This window comes from Mustela putorius, unplaced genomic scaffold, assembly GCF_011764305.1.
Source record: "Mustela putorius furo isolate JIRA1106 unplaced genomic scaffold, ASM1176430v1.1 tig00000174_pilon_pilon_pilon, whole genome shotgun sequence".
In the NCBI taxonomy this organism is placed as follows: Eukaryota; Metazoa; Chordata; class Mammalia; order Carnivora; family Mustelidae; genus Mustela; species Mustela putorius.
In genome coordinates, this window is record NW_025421304.1 from 33,045,880 (window position 1) to 33,069,529 (window position 23,650).

General features: G+C 44.6%; 1 protein-coding gene across 5 annotated transcripts; it reads right to left on the minus strand.

Moving 5' to 3' along the window:
• Window positions 1–2,709: 2,709 nt before the first annotated feature.
• Window positions 2,710–21,680, minus strand: TMEM170A (transmembrane protein 170A). Of its 5 annotated transcripts, none has more exons than XM_013057010.2 (3): window positions 21,384–21,680; window positions 8,019–8,120; window positions 2,710–4,146 (listed from the first exon to the last, which is right to left on the minus strand). In XM_013057010.2, exons 1-3 carry the CDS (start codon window positions 21,514–21,516, stop codon window positions 4,016–4,018), a joined length of 366 nt encoding a protein of 121 aa, XP_012912464.1. In that variant the 5' UTR covers window positions 21,517–21,680; the 3' UTR covers window positions 2,710–4,015. The 5 variants fall into 5 exon arrangements, with proteins under 5 accessions (XP_012912464.1, XP_004754043.1, XP_004754040.2 ...); XM_004753986.3 differs by having other exon boundaries at window positions 7,950–8,120; XM_004753983.3 differs by lacking the exon at window positions 21,384–21,680 and adding an exon at window positions 21,087–21,374 and having other exon boundaries at window positions 7,950–8,120.
• Window positions 21,681–23,650: the final 1,970 nt, after the last annotated feature.

Genomic DNA, 23,650 nt, shown 5'->3' on the forward strand with positions numbered 1-23,650 from the left:
ATTGAAATAATTTTTTTCATACACTTTATCAACTCTCAGTGTGGAATCAGACAGAAAGCTTCTTGATGGCAAGATACAGACCGCAAAGTACAGTTAAGAGGACTCAAGTTCCCATGTGCATACAGTTTAATCACATCTTAGAACAAGAATTTTACCATAAATTACTAAGAAGTTGAATGTAAAAGAAATACAGGTAAACATATATTAAGTAGTAAACTATTTAAAAACCCAAAAATCAAAATAAATAAATAAATAAATAAAACCCCCAAAATCTAAGTCAGACTTTATTGCAAAAGATTAAAAAGATTTAAAAAGAACAATTCCAGTTCACAGAATTGAAGTTCTTTATTGATAAACATTTATACTAGAATTAGAAATGTCAGTAGAAAAATAAAATTTAAATAGTTTTCTGTTGTACAAAGATTTGATCATTTTGACTATAGCAGTTAGTGAAATAATCTAATACAAAATTTAAGCTGATTTTAGTCACAACCAGCCTAACAGAGTGCACAAAAAAGAAATGCACGTACACAAAACTTACTGCGTGTGGCTAGCTAATGGTATGAGGGCTTCACATTCCAGGAAATGGTGTCTTAGGAAAGGTTGGTATGCACTGCAGTTTAATAAGAGCTTAATTCAAACCAGAGCAGTCAGAAAGGACACATACAATTTAAAATTTCAAAAACATAGGAATGGTTTAATTATTTGCATCAACGTTTTCTCACTAATTTAAACATTTCCTAAGAAGTAATGTTTTGCTGCAAAATTAAAAAATGAGTTAAGGGCACAAAGAGCGGCACCTGGGTGGCTGAGTAGTTAAGTGTTTGCCTTTGGCTCAGGTCACAATTCCAGGGTCCTGGGATTGAACCCCACATTGGGCTCCCTGCTAGGCGGGAAGCCTATTGTTCTCTCTCCCATTCCCCCTGCTTGTGTTCCCTCTCACTGTGTCTCTCTCTGTCAAATAAAGTCTTAAAAAAAAAAAAAAAAGCACAAAGAGACATCCTTCTCTTGGAATGTTCATTGTACATTTGTATATAGACTTGTCTTCATGAAATGCCTTCATCCCCAAACCCCCACATTAAAGAATGAAGCTTTTATGGTTGGGAGCTGCCTCCCCTCCATAAAAAAAAACAGTGGGGGGGGGTGGTAGACAGAAAAGTGAATGTCCAGCTAGGAAAGTATGGGTTGCATAGGCCCTAAGAAAGCCAGTTGTTGGCAAAAATTCTTAAAAACCATATATAGTAAAATAAAATGTTCAACACATATGCCAATATTTTTCCATCTGAGTGACTGCCCCCAAATAATTGTGTATTTGAAAAATTTTTAAAAAGAAAAAAACCAGTGGGAACTAAACATATTCTTTATCATTCAAATAATTTCCCCTTAAAAACATTTCAAGCTACAAAGCTCCATGTATACAAAGGTCTATATAAATTTATTCACAGGAGAATGTTCACATACTGGGATGGATGAAATATTCAATAATTTAAAGATATATCTTATATTTAAAGTTTTTAAAAAGCATGGGTAATCAAAATATAGCAATGAAAACAAAAACACCTTTCAAAACGCATTAGAGGCACCTGGGTAGCTCAGTTGGTTAAGGGTCTGCCTTCCGCTCAGGTCATTATCCCGGGGTCCTGGGATCAAGCCCCACATCAGGCTCCTGGCTCAGGAGAGAGCCTGCTTTTCCCTCTCCCTGCCACTCTGTCTACTTATGCTATCTTCTGTCAAATAAATAAAAATATTTTTTAAAATGCAATAATTTCTGTGTCTTGGCTCTAATAACCAAATATTGAAATCATCAATCAATATGTTCAAAAATTAGTATTCAGGGGGAGGGGCCTAACAACCATTGGTCCATATGTTCCATTTGTAAAATTCTATCCAAAAGAATGTTTTAGATGTGAATCTTAATAAGAGGCATACTCCAAGAGAAATGATTAAAAATGATTTTCTGTAACAAAGGATATAATGTCCTGAATTTCTTAAACAGAAGGGCTACTTTGCAAAACCACAGCTCCTTAAACTGAAAAATTTGGAGTCTCATTTAAAGACTCAGGGGCACCCAGCTGGCTTGGTCAGGGGAGTCTGCGACACCGCATCTTGGGGTTGTGAGTTTGAGCCCCACGTTGGGAACTGAGAGAACTTAAAATCTTGGGGCACTTGAATGGCTCAGTTGGTTAAGTGTCTGCCTTAGGCTCAGATTCTGATCTCAGGGTCCTTGGATAGAGTCCCATGTCGTCATTGGGCTCCCTGCTCAATAGGGATTCTGCTTTTCCCACTGTCTCCCCCTGCTCGTGTTGTCTCTATCTCACTCTCTCAAATAAATAAATAAATAAAATCTTAAAAAAAAAAAATCTTAAAAGACTTAACATTTGCTTGAAAGAAAGATTTCCACATTGGAGAAAAACTTGTTAGGGAATTGGTAAAAACATCTGCTGGCATTCCAAGTCTACTTTTAATTTTCTACCTAAGCATATGTCACTGTAATTTTGATCAGTGGTCTAATGGCCTCTTAGTTAAAAGAAAATGGCCAATTGATTTCTGTGATCTCTTTGTAATTCTTCCTCTTTGCCGGTCCCCCGTAAGTTGGTCCCTCTGGCAATTTTTAATCAGAAGCCAGAGGGCATATTGCTTTAAATGGAATTGATATGTTTATGTGTACATAACCTCACGGGCAGTTAGCCTTACTGTCACAATGAAAACTTTCCTTTAAAAACGTCAGATTTATTGATCAGAAACTATTCTGAACACAGAGATCAGGGACTATATTCCATTCAACACAGTTGAGGTGGTAAGGATCAAACGAGACACTTAAATTTTGCAATCCTTTCTCTTTTGAAGGTCACAGTTTTCAGGCCTTTTAATGAAAAAGAAAGTGAGGCAGTAGGAGAAAAATTAAGATAGCTAAAAATGGGTTTAAAAAACTCAATGTTTAATTCTCTAGAAAGATATATATTCTCTTGAAAGGAAACATAAAGTGGAAATTAAACTTTAGGCACTTTCTGGGAGTGACACCCAATACTGTTAAGAGTGGTGACCACACTAAGACTAAGAAATGAATAACCACCACCTCTAAGCTGCATTTCTACAATTTCAACCAAAGTCACCAAGAAAAACTTTAACAGAATGTTTAAAAAAATATTTTGGTACCTCAATGTCCAGAGAGCATCCTAACCTATCTGGCTTAAAGTTTTGAACTCAAACTATTTAATAGGGTATGTTTCCAATTAAATTAAAATCAACAGAATGAAAGTGATGGGAAAAGGGATACAGGAACTCTGGGGGGGAAATGTCTCAATTAGTTAGCTTATTTTGATAAAATGTACAAAACAACAAATGCACATCTCTTAAAATATTATTAAGTCACCAGAGGTCCAAGATAGTTATCCAGAAAATATCACATCATCTTCTTTTTCTTTCAGCAGTGCAACAGAAGCCACTACTTCTATTGCAGGATTTTTTTTTTTTCCTGTTACAGGTCAACAGATTTGTTCTCAAAGCTCTACTCAACCAAAACTTACTTGGCACTTATTGTCATGAAGATGCAGTAAAAGAAGAGTCTGCCAGATTTTAATCAAGTTAGATTAGATAAGATTTTAGTATAGTATGCTCAGAAAGAGAAACTATTTTTCATAGTTTCTCTAACATAGGCGACACTGCATTTTCTCACAGAATATTGTATATTTCAGTGTGAAGGATCAGCCCAGAAGCACTGATGACCTAGGTGGGTAAAGGTGCACCTGTAAAATGGCTTCAATTAATTAAAAAAAAAAAAAAAGGCCCTAAGAAACTTAATTTGTTTTGGTTGAGAACAATAAGGAGTCCAGAAAGATCTTCAATTCCTGGAACTTCCAACTGAAGAAAGGGCTGAGATGTTTCATTTTTCACATACTTCTTAATCCAAGTTTCCCCCATTTGAAGAATTAAGAAAACACTACATTCCATAATGTATTCTTGCTGTGAGGAGGCTCTCAAACTTAGGTTTGGCATCATGGCCTAAGGATATATGCTACAGAGTAGCTAAAATCCGTAAGAAGGAGACCACCACTACACAAAACGTCTGCCCAGTGCCCAAGGTGAGGGCTTCAAATGGTATCATTTCCTTTCCTGCTGCTCGGTACACTCCAGCAATGGCAGCACCTGTTTAAAAAAACAGTGTTTAAAAAAAAAAAATTAAGGTTAATATCATCAGGAAAATGCAGCATTTAAAATCCTAATGTATGCAGAATGTTCTAGACTTTTTACATTAAAATTTAAATATTATAGAAATGTTCTGTTTTCCCTATACCTTTTTGCTGCCTACTCTAGGTTTTAAGTATTCCCCCATACAACTTACAAATCACTGGTTAGTGCTTTCAGATGTTGAAAAGTGTGTCCTTAAAACTGAGTCTCCTAGATTTACTGAATAAAATAATCTGGAAATCATAACCAAAATCATGAAGATACAGCAATTTCCACATGACCTAATTACACACTCAAAAACTTCTCTTATTTGCCATGCTTAGCATTTAACAGGTACCTAAAAAAATCTTGGCAATAAATGCCAACAAAACTTCTGTGTGATACTAAGCAAGAAATATTTCAGAAGCCACAGGGAGTGGGGACTCTACCTTCTACTGTAGTCAGAGTACTCAGAGTACTGTACTAGAGGAGGGAGCAGAGGAAGAGGAGAGGAAGACTCTACGTTTAAGAACTGTTATTAATTCGGGGCACCTGGGTGGCTCAGAAGGTTAAGCCTCTGCCTTCGGCTCAGGTCATGATCTCAGGGTCCTGGGATCAAGTCCCGCATCGGGCTCTTGGCTCAGGGGGATCCTGCTTCCCCCTGACTCTCTGCCTCTCTGCCTACTTGAGATCTCTCTGCCTCTGTCAAATAAATAAATAAAATCTTAAAAAAAAAAAAAAAGAATTGTTATTAATTCAAAGGGCATGAGGGGATAGATCCTAAGAGGATCCTTTCTGTTCCCCATTATCATTAATTGTTTTTATTATATTAGTTTCCACAACTTCCTAGAAACTGAGTAAACCAAACAAACACAAACACCTTAATCTCCCTAGAAACCCTCTTATAACTACAGGGACTCAGCATTACACCAAGAAAGCCAAGATTTCATTAGTTGAACAAGAAAAGAGCCAAAGTTCCCAGATGACCCTCCTCTTAAAAACTGTTCCAAGGGACGCCTGGGTGGCTCAGTTGGTTAAGCAGCCGCCTTCGGCTCAGGTCATGATCCCAGCGTCCTGGGATCGAGTCCCGCATCGGGCTCCTTGCTCCACAGGGAGCCTGCTTCTCCCCCTGCCTCTGCCTGCCATTCTGTCTGCCTGTGCTTGCTCTCTCGCCCTCTCTCTCTGATAAATAAATAAAATCTTAAAAAAAAAAAAACTGTTCCAAAGAGAATCCTCTTTGGTCAGTGTGTTCATTCATGCAAACTAGTTGTTTACCTCTATGTCTAATAAGGTATGATCCCTGTTCTCATTAATGCTCAGAATCAAGCTGAGATACAGAAAGAAAGCATAAGCATGAAGCAGATTTTGAATAATGCAAGACAGTATACAACATCTCAATCAAATGTCTACACATTTTATACATGGGATATGAGAGCATATTAACATATTTTAAGAAGAAAGAGGTGCGCCTAGGTAGCTCAGTGGGTTAAGCCTCTGCCTTTGGTTCGGGTTATGATCTCAGGGTCCTGGAATCCAGCCCCACATTGGGCTCTCTGCTTAGCAGGGAGCCCGCTTTCCCTCTCTCTCTGCCTGTCTCTCTGCCTACTTGTGATTTCTCTCTCTGTAAATAAATAAATAAATAAAAAGAAGAAGAAAGAGCAAATGAACCATTTTCCATACTGGCTACCAGAAGTATCTGTGACTCTGAAAAGCCCATCTGCATGGGGTAGGCATACAGACTGTGTCACTAACATCTGTGAGGCATCTGTTACATTGGGCCGCTTCGTAATTCAGCTCCCAAAATGGTGCACTGGGTAGACAGAAGCATAAGAAAGTTGAAATGGGCCCTAAAGTCAAGTTTGGATGATGAGGCAGGGAAGCAGGCCAGGCAGAGCGACAAAATGGGAAATAGGCTCTATTCACACTGGAGTCTTGAAAATCGAATGGACATACTCATTGCATAGTTCCCAAGTGTGAGGTATTATGTTAAGTTCTTCAATAAACATTTCATTTTATCATCACACAGCCTCTGAGGTGGGTGGCCTTATCCTTATTTTACTGAGGAGAAATCTGAGACAGGTCCTCGGAGCCAGGAATCCAATAAGGAAACTAGGGCAGAAGGTCTCTGAAGAGCAGCAGTAGGTGATACAGTTACAAATACTACGTAAAGCCAGTTACAGAAACATCTTAATGCAGATGGGGGGAAAACTGGCCTCCTCCTATTGTTACCACAAATGTTTCATGACCTACAGAACACACAGAAATGAGGCCACTTTGTCCCCCCAAGAAACTCAAGTCAAAGAAAGAGGGACAGTTCTGTTTAGAGCTCAAGGCTTAAATTCACAGACGCATGCACCCACACACGTTACAAATTAGTAGGAATGTTACGTTTCTAATTTTTATTTTTTAAACATTTTTTAAAGATTTTATTTCTTTATTTATTTGACAGAGAGAGAGAGAGAGAGATCACAAGTAGGCAGAGAGGCAGGCAGAGAGAGAGGGGGAAAGCAGACTCCGGCTGAGCAAAGAGCCCGATACAGGGCTCGATCCCAGGACCCTGAAATCATGACCTGAGTCGAAGGCAGAGGCTTAACTCACTGAGCCACCCAGGCGCCCCACGTTTCTAATTTTTTTTTTAAAGATTTTATTTATTTATTTGACAGACAGAGATCACAAGTAGGCAGAGAGGCTGGCAGAGAGAGAAAGAAGCAGGCTCCCCGTGGAGCAGAGAGCCCGATGCGGGGCTCAATCTCAGGACCCTAGGATCATGACCCAAGCTGAAGGCAGAGGCTTTAACCCACTGAGCCACCCAGGTGCCCCCTGACGTTTCTAATTTTTAAAAACATGTATTTATGTTGACCCATACACCTAGGAAAAGCCTGAAAGCACATACCAAATTGCAAATTGCAGTTTTTCAAGTAGGGATGTGATAATGGAGTGTTTTTAGTTTTTGCTTTCTTGTAATTTTTAATTTATATAAAACAGAGATGATATTTATACTTAATCGTGCGCTTAAAAATGATTTAAATGTATTCTCATCTTTGTGACATGACCAAAAGCCAAAAAATGAAAAAAAAGTAAAAATAATTTATAATTCATTATTCCAATTCTTATTCAGAAAGTTGTGAGAGGGGACTCCTGGGTGGCTCAGTCAGTTAAACGTCTGCCTTCCATTCAGGTCATGATCCCAGGACCCTGGGATCGAGTCCCGCATCGGGCTCCTGGCTCTGCGCGAAGCCTGCTTCTCCCTCTGCCTGCCGCTCCCCCTGCTTGTACTTTACTCTTTCTCACTCTGAAAAATAAATAAAATCTTAAAAAAAAAAATCTGAAAAGGGGAAAAAATAACCAGAAGACAAATCAGGTATTTCTCTAAACAAGAATTCTTGTCATCAGAATTAGCCTTCCATCCTTAAGGAAACCACCCCCGAGTGAGTAGCAGTAACTCATTAGCGTTGCTTGATGACGAGAAAGAAGCAGCTGCTTCTGAAGAGATAAACAGCTTCTCTCAATGGCGACCTATCTCATAAAACCTCACCTGGCTTATCTGAAAGACAGGAGAAAACACAACATAGGAAGTCAAAGATGTTAGCCAAATAATGGGGGACGGGAGGAGGGAGGGTGTTAGAGGTCAGAAAAAAACAGTACACCAAAAAAGAGGCCCATGGTTAAAAGCCACTCTATTTTTCTCTTGAATTCACTCAGACATGTTTCCCAAGTGGGTCCTGAAATTAAGTGACTAGTCATATGAAACGTTTTGACTGGTATTTGAACGTCTAACATACTTGTCAAGATTCCAGCAGTAATTGGTCCCACGATGCCCATCAACAGGATGCTTACAGACATGAACCTACCATATTTGTGATGTCTGAGGGTGAAGAGGGCCAGTAATCCCGCAGGGACATGGAAGAAGAGAGAAGACACCAGTGCCCACAGGAACACACCATACCACATCTCTGCAGAGAAAAGCAGAGAGGTCACAAGTCATTTCCTCGTACATGGATTACCAGAGGCTACTCATTGTACCTGCTTATTTCATTTTCAAAGCCACCCAGCCACAGTGTAGGCTCATCAATCAAATATCCAAAGAGTGATGGTTCTAGAGGGATCAGCAAATTGCGGCCCACAGGCCGCCAGCAGTTTTGGGCATAAACTCTTCCTGAAAAATGGCCATGACATTCAGTTAGGTCTTGCCTTTGGCTGCTTTCAAGCGACAGGAGCAGAGCTAAAATGGCACATGGCCAGTAGAACCTGAGCTATTTATTGTGTGGCCGCCTCCAGAACAAGATGGTCAACCTCTAAAATGGCCAATCATGTTAATCTTCTCAAATGAAAAAGCGATACAATTTTATTAGTTCAACAATGATTTTTCAAGACAACGCAGTATCAGGCCATCATCCTTAGAATAGCAAAGCTCTTTAAGAAATGAAATAGCTACCAGAAAATAGAAATGTCTAGCTTAGAGACAAATAGCACGTAAGTGAGGGGGCCGGATGGAGGAGCTGGTTCCTATGGAGAATGTCTAGCTAACTTTTAAGATGACTGCAATTCAGGCAACATTAAAACATTTGATAACCAACTCTTGTCTAAAAACCTATGCATGAGTCCCCTTGGGAAAGAGACAAAAGGAGCAGATACCATTCTGCCGTCATGACTTTGTGATCTGATAAACAGCGGATGAAGCAATTTCCCCCACTGAGCCCTGGCAAGCCTTTAGAATCTCAAAATAGCCCTTTAGCTACCCACATGGATACAATGAAGGTGTCGCATCACATGAAATCTGTTGTACATCCTCGCGCTAGGAGCAGGTAAGTAACAGGCAATTTCAGAGATCAGTCAGCAGCTTAAGGCAGTACTACTGACATGTGGACCATTAGCCCTTTGTCGTGGGGGACCGTCTGTGCAGTGTAGGACATGGAACAACAGCCCTGGCCTCTCGCCCTCTCCCGGTTGTGACAATCAAAAAATATTTCCAGACAGCCAAATGTCCTGGTGGGGGAAGGAGGTGGTCGAAAATCATCCTGATTGGAATGCCTGGGTAGCTCAGTGGGTTAAAGCCCCTGCCTTCAGCTCAGGTCATGATCCCGGGGTCTTGGTATCGAGCCCCACATCGGGCTCTCTGCTCCGCGGGGAGCCTGCTTCCTCCTCTCTCTCCCTGCGTACTTGTGATCTCTGTCTGTCAAATAAATAAATAAAATCTTTAAAAAAAAATCACCCTGATTAAAAACCACTGGTCTGGGGCACCTGGGTGGCTCAGTTGTTAAGCATCTGCTTTCGGCTCAGGTCATGATCCCAGGGTCCTGGGATCAAGTCCCGCATCGGGCTCTCTGCTCAGTGGGGAGTCTGCTTCTCCCTCTCTCACTCCCCCTGTTTGTGTTCCCTCTCTTGCTGTGTCTCTGTCAAATATATAAATCAAATTTTTAAAAAACCGGGTCTGACTGAAGCAGAAGGTCTATAAAACTAAAAGCAGTTAAAACAACAAAAATTAGGGGCGCCTGACTGGCTCAGTCGGTAGAGCCTGAGACTCTTGAGTTCAGAGTCATGAGTTCAAGCCCCACAATGGGCATGGAGCCTACCTGGGCGGGGGGCAGCGGTGGTGGTGGTGGTGAGAAGCTACAAAGACAGATTTGGTCATGTTACAGTGGTTTTTTTTTTTTTTAAGATTTTTTTTTTTAAGATTTTTTTTTTTTTTAAGATTTTATTTATTTGACAGAGAGAAATCACAAGTAGGCAGAGAGGCAGGCAGAGAGAGAGAGAGGAGGAAGCAGGCTCCCTGCTGAGCAGAGAGCCCGATGTGGGACTCGATCCCAGGACCCTGAGATCATGACCTGAGCCGAAGGCAGCAGTTTAACCACTGAGCCACCCAGGCGCCCCAAAGATTTTTTTTTTTTTTTTAATTAATTTGACAGAGAGAAATCACAAGTAGACGGAGAGGCAGCCAGAGAGAGAGAGAGAGGGAAGCAGGCTCTCTGCTCAGCAGAGAGCCCGATGCGGGACTCGATCCCAGGACTCTGAGATCATGACCTGAGCCGAAGGCAGCGGCTTAACCCACTAAGCCACCCAGGCGCCCGTTACAGTGGGTTTTGAAGGTCAGACGAAAGACTTCAATGTGAAAACCCTAGAAGCACCATTAAAGGTTCTAAGCAGTAAAAGCTGTCCCGCCATTATTTCACAGGTCCAACCTTACACTCCCAGGACGAATACAAACTAGAAAACCTTTCTGGAGGGTAATTTAGAAGCATGTATCCAAAACAGTCAAGTGTGCATTCGCTTGGCCACAGCGACCTCACTTCCAGGAATATCCCAGGAACACCACCTCCAGGAATATACATGCAGGCAGGGGTGGAGGTAGCAAGGTCCCGGCAGCGCTGTCTGTAACGGCAAAGACCAGACGCCAGCTGCGTGTCTGTCAGTGCAGGGCTTGTCAAACAGATCTGGTGCACCCACATAACGTAACGTTGCACAATCACATAAAAACATAGGCTATGGGGCACGTGAGTGGCTCAGTGGGTTAAAACCTCTGTCTTCGGAAAAGGTCATGGTCCCAGGATCCTGGGATGGAGCCCACATCGGGCTCTCTGCTCAGTGGGGAGCCTGCTTCCCTTCCTCTCTCTTTGCCCGCCTCTCTGTGATCTCAGTCTGTCAAATAAATAAATAAGCTTAAAAAGAAAAAAACACGGGCTACATCTTTATATACCAAGGGGATTAAAATGCCCAACCTGGGCGCCTGGGTGGCTCAGTGGGTTAAGCCGCTGCCTTCGGCTCAGGTCATGATCTCAGAGTCCTGGGATCGAGTCCCGCATCGGGCTCTCTGCTCAGCGGAGAAGCCTGCTTCCCTCTCTCTCTCTGCCTGCCTCTCCATCTACTTGTGATTTCTCTCTGTCAAATAAATAAATAAAATCTTTAAAAAAAAAAAAAATAAAATAAAATGCCCAACCCACCTTTGGAAGGAAAAAAAAAAAACCAATGTGCAGAAGAGTGTATGTGTTTTTTTTTTTAAGATTTTATTTATTTATTTGACAGGCAGAGATCACAAGTAGGCAGAGAGGCAGGCAAAGAGAGAAGGGTAGAAGCAGGCTCCCCACTGAGCAGAGAGCCTGATGCGGGGCTCGATCCCAGTTCCCTGGGATCATGACCTGAGCTGAAGGCAGAGGCTTTAACCCACTGAGCCTCCCAGGCGCCCCAGAAGATCCTGTTTCTGCCCTTGGAGAAAAGTCTGGACATAGGTGTATTTAATAAGTATTTATGACATGCACAGGCACTGTTCTAAATGCTTTATAAATCTTAACCCATGCAATCCTCTAACACAACTCTATGAGGCACAGATCATGAATATCCCTGGCTCCTGGATGAGGAAACCAGAGGCAGAGGGAGGGAAGGAACTTACTGGAGTCCACAGTGCTGGTGAGTCCACCAGGTCAGCAGGAGGCAGAGCCCAGTTGGAGGCCTGTTGGAGCCTGATACCCAAAGCCACGCCCTTTTCCTCTATGCCCCACAACAAGTAACAGAAAGCAACAAAAAAGTGTTATTTCTGGGGGCGCCTGGGTGGCTCAGTCATTAAGTTTCTGCCTTTGGCACAGGTCATGATCCCGGGGTCCTGGGATGAAGCCCCACAGCAGGCTCCCTGCTCAGCTCCCCCTACCTGTGTTCCCTCTCTTGCTATCTGTCAAATAAATAAATGAAATCTTAAAAAAAAAAAAGGGGGGGGGGACCCCTGGGTGGCTCAGTGGGTTAAGCCTCTGCCTTCGGCTCAGGTCATGATCTCAGGGTCCTGGGATCGAGTCCCGCATCAGGCTCTCTGCTCAGTGGAGAGTCGGATTCCTCCTCCTCTCTCTCTCTCTACCTGCCTCTCTGCCTACTTGTGATCTCTCTGTGTCAAATAAATAAATAAAAATCTTAAAAAAAAAAAAGTGTTACTTCTGGGGAGTTGGATAGGCTAGGGAAGGGCTGATGAGCATTCACTTTTTACTTTGATTTTTTTTCCCTCTCTTTTTAGGTAGGCTCCACGCCCAGGGGGTGGGGGGGTGGGGGGGGCTTGAACTCACAACCTTGAGATCAAGACCTGAGCCAAGATCAAGAGTGGTAGACTTAACTGACTGAGCCACCCAGAAGCCCCTACTTTAATTTTTTTTAACTTTGATTTTTTTTTTTAAGATTTTCTAGTTGTTTACTGGTTTTACAAAACTATTATAAAAAGAAACTAGAAAAAGAAAAAAAAAGAGACTTTGTTTCTAAAAGAGCAGTTCAGGGAGGCTGATCTGACTGGAATGAACAACTGCAGAAACAAATCAGCTTGGGGACAGTGGAGAGAGGGAAGGGGAGGACCAGGGGCTTTTCTCAAAGCTGTCTCTGAAGCTGTCCTTGAAGCCACTGTAAGAATTACTGCTGTGCATGTTTTCTTTCCAGATCAGTTTTGAATTGTTGGGGGTGGGAGATTAGGAGTGGAGGCCAAATCCCTCCACGCCACCGTTGGCAATGTCAATGATGATCGTTGTAATACAAAATCAGATGCTCAGAAATTGACTCACATCAAGTTTCAATTAATACCATATTCTATACCTAAATTAGGACACCTACCTCAAGCTTTGGATGATAGGCTCCAAATGAAAGTATCAGGCATGCCCCATGTAGGACTCAAAGTTTATTAAAAATAACAAATGACCAGGGGCGCCTGGGCAGCTCAGTAGGTTAACCATCTGTCCCTTGGTTCAGCTCACGATCCCAGGGTCTGGAGGTCGAGCCCCTCGAAGGGCTCCCTGATCAGCTCAGCTGGGAGCCTGCTTCTCCCTCTCCCGCTGCCCCAATCCACCACTCAAGTTCTCTCTCAAATTAATAAATAAAATCTTAAAAAAAAAAAAAAAAGACCGAGGCACTTTTGCTCTGGCGAAAAGCGATATATCAGACAGCTATAAAAAGTTTCAAATCATTCGTGAAACTTTTTTTTTTCCCCCTGCTGAACAGGATATATCCTCCGAATAATTTTTTTTTTTTTGACTGTTTAAACTGGTCGGTTTGATGGCGTTTGGCAAATTCTGCTAAACCAAGTTAGATCATGCAATACGGAACATGAAGTGTTTAGACAGTAAGAGCCCAAGCTTAGAAATTAAATATGTATCATGTAAAAAATATGTGTAAAATATTTAAGTATATATACATGCACTAATTAACTACTGTCCCTCCTCAGCCAAAGCAAAAAAAGCCTCTCTCCAGTCAGAATACTGATTAGAAAAGCAGGCAGGGTTCGCAATCCCCGGGGTTTGAGCCCCATTCTCTTTGGAAATAAGCCTGTCTGCTACCACAGCCTCCTTTCCAGCCTCGGGCCAGGAGCTCCTCTTGCTTCCACAACCTAGGACACTTGCCCTATTTTATGGGCAGCAGCTCTCACAGTCCCTACTGGAGAGCAGACAGTCCAGATAGGGTCTCTCCAATAAATGTGCACCTGCCAGAGCTCTGGTGCCCACAAACCCCTCCTGCCTGGGCAGCCCCTGTTGCACCCTGGCTCAGGGAGAGCAGCCTGGTCTTCCCAGCCTAAGCCACCCCCCCAACACTGGCTGGACCCCAGGCCACAGCACGGCACCGCGCTGTTCCCTTCCAAAACAGTAAGCCCTATCTTCAGTCCCACAGTGCTTACTAGCTACTCCCCAGGTCATGCGCAGACTCTGCCCTCCCTCCCGCCACCTAGTCGGCCAAACACTGAGGGCACCAGGAACACCACTGTCCTGGAGGGGTTGCGGGGGGGCGAAAATGGGATGCAAACCTGCCTCTGAGAACTCTGAGCAGTGGCCATCCTGGCTACTGGCTGCGACAACTGACCTGAGACCCCACCACCGACCTGGCACCATTCTCAGGTCTTGCAGGGGCCCCCCGAGTTTCAGGGGCCCCCCGAGTTTCAGAGGTGACCTGGGGAGCCAACTGGGAGGTGAGACACACCAACTTGGTAAGTTCCATGAAAGTGGGTCTGCCAGGACTGAGGCCTTATTAAGAAGAGATCTCTCTCTCTCGCTCTCCCTGCCATGTGAGGACATAGCAAGAAGATGGCCCAAGAGTGCCCTCACGCCACGGCCATGCTGGCCCCTGGTCTTGGCCTCCCAGTCTCCGGGACTGTGAGAAACTAAGTCTCTGGGGTTGTTTTTTTTTTTTTAAGATTTTATTTATTTATTTGACAGAGATCACAAGTAGGCAGACAGGCAGGCAGAGAGGAGGAAGCAGGCTCCCTGCTGAGCAAAGAGCCCGATGCGGGACTCGATCCCAGGACCCTGAGATCATGACCTGAGCCGAAGGCAGAGGCTTAACCCACTGAGCCACTCAGGCGCCCCTAAGTTTCTGTTTTTTTAACCACTCAACCTAGGGCATTCTGTTACAGCAGCCTAAGCAGACTAAGGCACCAACACTCACTGACTCCCAATTTCCCTGCAGCACAGCTGCTGCCCCAGGAGGACTGCTAGGCCACCAACCTACTTCATTTTCCTGAAAGCTGAAAGGTCTATCAGTAAACAAGGGCTGGCCCAGCAGGTCAGCATTTCCTTGGGTTTCTGAGAAGGGGACACGCACCGCCCCCTCCTACAACCTTGAGCTGCCTCCATTAGCTACCTTAGTGCCTACATATTTTATATAGCGACTCTTAAGAGTCACATTAAGTAGCAAAAGAAAGTCTTTATTATGTTAGATGAGTAGGACACTTTATAAAACACTTTTCAGTTGGATGAGATTATTGCAGCACTCTTATTAGCAAAGGCAAACCCCGATCAATAAAACACTTAGAAGAAAACTAAGTGATTTCCTTTTAACCTACTGCACCTTAATTTGCTATCTATTTAATAGCTATTTATTGATCATCGTATAGTACTTTTCATTTCTCTGGTTCAATACGCTGTCAGAGATCTATGTCTCAGGGCGCCTGGGTGGCTCAGTTGTTAAGCAGCTGCCTTTGGCTCAGGTCATGATCCCAAGGTCCTGGGATCCAGCCCCACATGGGGCTGCCTGCTCAGTGGGAAGCCAGTTTCTCCCTCTCCCACTCCCTCTGCTTGTGTTCCTTCTCTTGCTGTGTCTATATCAAATAAACAAATAAAATCTTTTCAAAAAAATCTGTCTCTACATCTCACAGCCTTTCTTTGTTCACTGTTTCAAATCAAGTGCGTTACCTTCAGCTTTCCTTACTCTGACGGCTAAAGTCCTATCACTTCCTACTGTTGAAGTATAAATCAGATAATTTATCTGTAACAAGAAAACTCTAAGGGGAAATGGGATTAAGCACTGGTGGGGGAATGGGCCCCGAAGATATCCTCGCACTCATCCCCAGAACCTGTGCATACGTAGCAGCAAAGGCATCTTGAGGGTGTGATGAGATTAGGGGTCCTGGGACAGGCGAGGGGGCTGGCTTCTCTAGGTGGGTCTGATATCATCACAAGGGTGCTCGCAGGAGGGAGGCAGGAGGGTCGGAAAGATCTGAAGATGCTACTGGGCTGGCTTTAGAGATGAGGGGAGGGGCGGTGAGCCACAGAATGCAGAGGCAACTTAGAGAAGCTAGAAAAGGGAAAGAAACCAATTCTTCCTTGAGCCTTCAAAAGGAAGGCAGCATTGCTGACTTATTTTAGATTTCTGACTTCCAGGACTCTAAGATGATAAATCTGTGCTCTTTTAAGCCACTATACCCTGCTAAGTTGTTACAGTGGCAAGGGCAGACGACTACCAGCGCTGAGTTCATTCACTCAACAATCAAGTGTTTACTGAGCTCTTCGCCCAGGTCAGCGAATCAAGACGAAACAAGACAAGACCCAAGACGCTGCCCATAAGGAGCTTACTATCTTTAAGAATCTGTTTTTCAGACAGACACTTCAGTTAGAGAGCTAAGCCACAGGAGACTATAGAGTCCTCTAGGTGAGTTCTAACAAAAGGGGTTGGTAATGGCGGGCCCTCTAACTTCTGCAACTGAGTCATCCAATTTCCAAGCAAGGCCTCAACACCAACCTGGCCCCAGTTAGCAGGAGTGGAGGAAGCCTAAGCCAAAGGGGGCAGGTGAGGCTCAGCACTTAGCTATCCTTTTAGCTGGCCCCACTCTACCCTATGCTCCAGGTCAAACAACCATATGAACAATCAGCTCCTCTGAAGCTGGGGTTCTAAGTAGACCACATCAGTCCTCCTGGGAACTGGAGTCCTACCTGGCCCTGCAACTCAATGCTGACCTGCCTTGGTATTAACTGTTCATGAGCCTCCATCTCTCCCCAGTGCCCACTCTGAGGACCCCCCCTTACCGAACCCCACCCACCAACCAGGAGGTGGGGTGGGGGGGGTCCATCTGTTTCTCTGGGAAATAGTAAAAAATATATATATTGGTTCCTGACACAGAGCTCCTAAAACCCTTAAACTGGTGGTGCTGGGGGGCACCTGGGGGGCTCTACCTGTTAAACATCAAGTGATGATCTCAGGGTTGGGGGATCGAGTCCCACGTCAGGCTCCATGCTCAGCAGGGAGGCCGCTCAAGATTCTCTCTCTCCTTCTGCCCTCTCCCCACTTGCATCTGTGATCTCTCTATCTAAAATAAATCTTCAGGAAAATCTTTGGTTCTAATATTTAGTCTTTGACCCAGGTTGCTGATATAGAACTAAACCCCTTGGAATTCCCAAGACCACTTTCATTCTTGTGAGGCAACTCTCGGTGGGCTCGAGGATGGAGGCTGGTCACCAGAGAGCCATGATTATAAGCATGGAAATTTCAGGCCCACCCCCCATTCTCTGGAGCAGGGAGAAGGGCTGGAAGTAGAGTTAATAATCAATCACGCGTACGTGATGAAGCCTCCATAAAACCCTGAATGCATGGCGTTCGGAGGCTTCTGGGTTTGGTGACTACACCTATGTGCTGGGAGGGTGGCACTCCCCCAACTCCACAGGGACAGAAGCTCCTTTGTTCAAAATCCCTTCTGAACTTCGCCCTACGTTATCGCTTTATCTGGTGCTCATTTGTAACCTTTAATTTCCTATGTAATAAACCAGCGATCTAGCAGGTAAACGGTTTTCCAGAGTTCTGTGAGTTGCTCTAAAAATGAACTGATCTGAGGAAGGGGGTCGTAGCTATCACCAACTACGAGCCAGCTGGTCAGAAGCACACAAGACAACCTGGACTTCTGACTGGCATCTCAAGTGGGGAAACTGATCCCTTAACCTGGGAGATCTGGTGCTAACTCCAGGGAGACAGTGTAGGAACTGAACTGAACTGCAGGGCACAACACCCAAACGGTGTCACAGGATTGCTAGATGTAGAGAACCAATAAAACTGCTATCAGAGTACCAAAAATGGGGGAATCATGTAACAATGAAGGAAAGCAGGGAGTTAATTTCCTAGAGACCCTTCCACTCCACCCTAACAATGACAACCTGCGCACCGGGGTCACCCACTGTGGGCTGCCACCTCTCTCCTGACACACCTGCCTGACTGCTTGCTCATCCCTGGCTTCTGTGTGTGCCTGTCTGGCCTTTCTTCGCACAGTGGTCTCTTGGTCCCCAGTCTAGCTAGACCTTCTCTGTCCTGATCTGCCCTTCTCCACAAAAGCTAAAGAGGATGAGGTTTCTTGCTGGTGATAAAATATTCTCAAGTTGCTTGTGGTGATGGCTGCAAACTCTGTGGAGGCTAAAAATCTTTGAATTGTACATTTAAAAGAAAAAGTTCATCAGCTCATCACTCCTCTGATCAAAATCCTCCAACACAACCCTCTGGAATCTGGCCTCACCTGCTCTCCCCGCGTGCCTGCACTGGCCCATCTTCCTTGCTGCCCTTCTGGCTGGCTCCTAAGCCAGCTCCCGTGCCAGGGCTCTGAACCTGCTGAGCCTCTGCCCAGAATGTCCTTCTCCCAATAGCTGTGTGTCTCATTCCTCCCGTACTTTAGATTTCAGCTTCGGTGGCATCATTGTTAAGAGCTTCCTTGTGATCTTAAGGAAAACAGCATTCCACTGGGAAGCCTAGGTGGCTCAGTCAGTTGAGCCTCTGCCTTTGGCTCAGGTCACAGTAGCAGAGTCCTGGGACTCTGTCCTGAATCAGGTTCCTTGCTCAGCAGGGAGCCTATTCCTTCTTCTGCCTGCCCCTCCCCCTGCTTCGGCAGGTGTGCACTCGTATTCTCTCTGACAAATAAATGAATTCTTTAAAAAACAAAAACACAGGCGCCTGGGTGGCTCAGACGTTAAGTGTCTGCCTTCGGCTCAGGTCATGATCCCAGGGTCCTGAGATCAAGTCCCATTATCAGGCTCCCTGCTTGGTGGGAAGCCTGCTTCTCCCTCTTCCACTCCCCCTGCTTGTGTTCCCTCTCTTGCTGTATCTCTTTCTGTCAAATAAATAAATACATTACTTAAAAAACAAAAACAGAAATAAAACATCATTCCAACCCTGACACACAAGGGCCACTGCCTGCCCGCCGTACTGTCTTACACACCACCAGTTATTTCTTTCCATACTTTTAATTTTATTTTCTCTCCATCCCCATCAGAATGAAAGCTCCTTTATGTTGTTCCCTACCACATCCTTACTTGGTACCTAGAAAACAAAAGGCAGGCAACAGACATTGAGCAAATATTTTTTGAGTGAATGAATAAGTAACTGCTCCAATTGTGACTCATTTCTTTAACTGCTGACCCATTCTTGACTCTAGCAATGGTGCAACCGAACATAAGTAGGTTTAATTATAATACACAAACTTTTAATTGATATTCATAAAATTCATACCTTCAGAGAGTTAATGTCATTCCTGATAAAAGGAAAGCTCTGCCTTTCTTGGCAATCAGATTTACCAAAAAAATGATGACAACAACAAAAGAAATCTGAACATCCTGGAATAAGGAGGGATAGTCAGAATCTAAATGGCTAAACTGCAAATGCAGAAAAATCAATTCTAAGCTTCCTGATAGTGACGAACCACAGGGTATTTTAAAGATTTTTTTTTTTTAATTGGAGAGAGAGAGAGGGAGCCTGCTTCTCCCTCTCCCTCTGCCTACAGCTCTCCCTGCCTCTGCTCTCTCTCTTCCTGTCAAATACATAAATAAAATCTTAAAAAAAAAAATAAAAGCAGTGTGTGATCCTTGATTAGATCTGGGGTTTTTTGTTTAAAAAAAAAAAAAAGCCATAAAAGACATTATTCAGACAACTAGAAAATTCAAATAAGGCCTGTACATTAGACAATGTTATTCCTTTTTTTTTTTTTTAATTTTAAGTAGGCTCCATAACCAACACGGGGGTTGAACTCAAAACCCTGGACTGAGTCACATGCTCACCTACTGAGATAGTCAGGTGATGCCAGACATCATGATCCTATTGTTAAATTTCCTGGGTGTGATAAAGGTTTTTTGGCTATGACAGAAAGTGGACTCATTTTAAAAGATACATGCTGAAGTACTGGGCTGCAAGGTGCCATCACTTCGATAACTTCCTTTCAAATGGCTCTGCAGAAAGTAAAAATGTTACGTATAATATATATATATACACACACACACAATACACACAAAAATATGCATATATATACACAACACATACATAGTACACACAAATATGCATATATATGCAGAGATTCAAAAGAATAAAAATACTAAAAATGAGTCTAAGTAAAGGATATATGCTCATTATACTAGCACTTCCATTTGTCAGTATGTTTGAAAAATTCAAAATAAAAAGTTGGGAGGAAAATAAGGAAGCAACAACAGACTAATCTGGTCCAATAGTCTCTCCAGACTGCATGAACACTTCATTTTTTTAAACAGTGTCTGCAGAATGCCATATATTTCTGTTGTCAATGTCAAATGTGATCTTAGTAGCTTTTGAAACAATGAGAGTTGCCAGATCATCATTTTAGGTATAGTTCTTTTTTTTTTTTTTTTAAGATTTTATTTATTTACTTATTTGACAGAGATCACAAGTAGGCAGAGAGGCAGGCAGGCAAAGGCTGGCGGGAAGCAGGCTCCTGGCTGAGCAGAGAGCCCGACATGGGTCTGCATCCCAGGACCCTGAGATCATGACCTGAGCTGAAGGCAGAGGCTTAACCCACTGAGCCACCCAGGCGCCCCATTTTAGGTATAGCTCTAAACTAACATCTGCATCTGCACCAACACCGTTATTACCAGCTGTCCGGGGAAAATACTAGGCAGGTAAAATACACAGCAAGTCCCGGGTGTCCACTGAATGGCGCCTGGCAGTCGCTTGCCAGTGGATGAGAAATCACAGGTGCATTGTTTATGACCGAAGTCAGTAATCCAATCGTCCCTCCTTTGCAGGTCTCAGGCCCAGTTCTGGAATTGTTTACCAAGTCAAGGTACCAGTCAGCTCTGCTGGGCAGCCCAACCTCACCCTTCAATCGCCACTATAGTGTCTTCTTGCCTTCAGGCAAGGTCCAACACAGAACTGTGCCCTCCCCTCAAAGCCTTTATCAGCTTCCCAAATAATTTATCTTCCTCCCATTTTTCTGAGCATGCAGAGCTTTCTACCTTGTATTATAATTACACGAGACCCAGCAGAAGCTGCCGTGGACGTTAAGAAGAGTGACTAGGAATCTGTGTCAAAGAGCTCGAACGCCTAAGTGGGGAACTCGGCAACAGGTCTCGGAAAGTGATTCCTAGAAAGAGAAGCTGGCGGAGTGGGCGCATTTGGACGCAGGTGCGAGCGAACCGCAGACAACCTGGGGGTGCCGGGGGCCGGGCGAGACCAGACCCCGTCGGAGCCGCAGCGCAGCGTTCGGCCCCTCAGCCCGGCGGGGACGGTTCGGCGTCCGAGCTGCGAGAGCGCCGGAGAGCCGCGCGGCCGGGCGGACCGCAGGGGTCAGGCGCCTCGCGCCCCACACTAGGAGGGGCGACCGCTTCCGGGGCTCCTTCGAGTCCCAGTCCGACCCTGGGGCGTCGGGAAACTCCAAAAGCAAGATCAGTCCGAGTGGCCGTCGAGCTCCCTCCACTGACCAGTCCACTCCCGCCGCTCCCACCGCTCTGGCCCCCAGCGCGGGGTCGCAGTGACTGGCTCGAAGTGCCGGCGAGGAAGCGACGGGGGAAGGGCCATATTCCCCAGCTCCCCGCCGAGAGAGCGGGAACCTCCTTCCAAGAGGGAAATAACCCCGGGAAGGTGGCACCGCCGGGCGCAGAGGCCACCCGCCCGCCCGCTCGCTCGCTCGCTCGCCGGTTGGGGAAGGGGCGCCCCCCTGCCGGGCGGCGACGCCAAGACGCACAGTGCGCAAGCGCGGCACGGGGCGGGGCCGGTACCTGGGAAGGAGCAGAGAGAAGTGGAGTTGGGGCACAGGGTCCCGTTGCCCACCCGTGGCACAAGCTTCAGGCTGAGGATCTGCTGTAGGAGCCCGGCCGACCCCCCGCTGCCGCCGCTCCCCTCGTGCTCCATCCCGCCGCCATTCACTGCAGAGACGGAGAGAGCGTCCAAACTGCCGCCGAGGGTCGCTCGCACTCACGGACCGAGGCGCTACCCGTACCTCCGCTGCCTCAGCTTCACCCTGGAATGGGGCCCTCTTCCTCCCACTCCAGCCGCGCGGCCAAGTGACGGCCCTTCCTCCAATCACAGGGCGCCCCAGATGGCAGGGGCGGGGCGAGAGTTGTTCCCGCCCCCCGACGTTGCGCACGGCTCTCCGGTGGCACCCACGGGCTTACGCCCCCTACTGGACAAGTCTCTCCTGTCCAGGAGGGTGCGCTCTTCTCTGCCCTTCTCTGCAGCGCCACCTCCAAGAAAGTAGGGGAATTGCATACCCACCCAGACCTGACGTGCAGATTTAAAAGAGATCTGGAAGACAGTAGCAGTACCTTCAACTGTTGGAGGGGCAGCGATTTTTTTGAAAACTTAAATACTTTAAATTAAACGTTCCGTGAAAAATTCATAGTATTTTATGTAATATTAAGCATTGCGTGGAAAATTCATAGTATTTTACGTAATATTAATTCAAGAACATTAGCAAATTATTAGAGTTCCCTCTTGAAGACTTTGTTGTTGTTTTCTTAAGATTTTATTTGACAGACAGAGATCACAAGTAGGCAGAGAGGCAGGCATAGAGAGCCCGATGTGGGAATCCCAGAACCCTGAGCCAAAGGTAGAGGCTTAACCCACTGAGCCACCCAGGTGCCCCTGAAGACTTTGTTTTGAGAACTAATGTCCATGCCTCAACACTGCAACTGCAATTTTGCATCACCGAAGAAACCTATCTCAAATAGCAATAGTAAGCATAAAAAAGTCATGAAATATTTAATAATACTATCTTTTGGTACATTTCCCAGACCACCCGTATGTAAGAAGTAGAAGAAATCACTTAATTTAGGGTTATATGACAATCAATTGTGTGTCACATTAGGGAATATTATTTTGAATTTACGGTTCTATCCCCAGTCAAATTTCAAATTGAAAGGTTGAAAAAAAAGACATTTAGAGAGCTCAGGTGGTTCAGTCAGTTAAGCATCTGCTTTCCACTCAGGTCATGGTCAGGCTCCCTGCTCAGTAGGGAGGCTGCTTCTCCCTCTACTTCTCCTGCTCCCCCTGCTAGTCCTCTCTGTCTGTCTTTCTGTCTCTCTCTCTCTTTCCCCCTCTCTGTCAAATAAATAAAATCTTTTTTAAAAAGACATTTATACTTGCAGGACTCAGAAAACGTATGTTTTATATGTTCTTCCTAAGAAAGTTGAGTTTGTCCTCCAGTGAAGTTAAGGAGTGATAACCAAGAAAGAGAAAGATGTGTAGTGAAAGAAATGATGGATATAACCAGGAGTGTTAGCCTGACTTCTGTGCACAAGTCCTAACAGCCACCTAACCACATTAGAACAGAAAGAAGAGTGTCTTCAGGAAAAATAGTGTAATTGATTTCAAGCTATGGACAAAATGGTTAAGAAGCTCCGCTTTTTAATGACAGAGTAAAGAAGGTACCTATTTCTTCTCTTAATGTGAAAAAACTGAAAGGCAATACTAAGTCCAGGAAAAACAGAAGCCTGCAAGAAAATTATGAAGTAACCAGATCTTTTGTTTGTTTTTCAGAACTCCATCACCTGTCTCACTTATTTCACTTATAGTGAGATGCAGAACTATAAAACTTTTAGAAGAAAATGCTGAATATCGTTATGACCTCATAACAGTGAAGGAGCTTTTAAAGTAGATAGAAAAAGCAAAGGTTATAAAGGAAAGACTTGATAAATTTAACTACTTTAAGGGGCACCTGGGTGGCTCAGTGGGTTAAACCGCTGCCCTTGGCTCAGGTCATGATCTCAGGGTCCTGGGATCGAGTCCCGCATCAGGCTCTCTGCTCAGCAGGGAGCCTGCTTCCCTCTCACTCTCTCTGCCTGCCTCTCTGCCTACTTGTGATCTCTCTCTGTCAAATAAATAAAATCTTAAAAAAATTTTAACTACTATAAGAACTTGTGTTATTCAAGTGTTATTATAAAAACAGCAAAAAGACAAGCCATAAACTGGGCAAAGATGTTTGCAATACATGTAACTGGCAAAGGAGTGGCATCCAGAATCTATGAAACACTCCTAAAACTCAATA

Bases quoted from the DNA above. Each gene is read 5' to 3' on its own strand.
- TMEM170A (XM_004753986.3), bottom strand. From the start codon at position 21,516: ATGGAGCACGAGGGGAGCGGCGGCAGCGGGGGGTCGGCCGGGCTCCTA. The intron at 8,121-21,383 runs GTACCGGCCCCG...TTTTCTCTGCAG, and splicing joins TTCTCTCTGCTCCTTCCCAG to AGATGTGGTATGGTGTGTTC. The intron at 4,147-7,949 runs GTATGTTAGACG...TTTTTTAAACAG, and splicing joins TACTGCTGGAATCTTGACAA to GTGCTGCCATTGCTGGAGTG.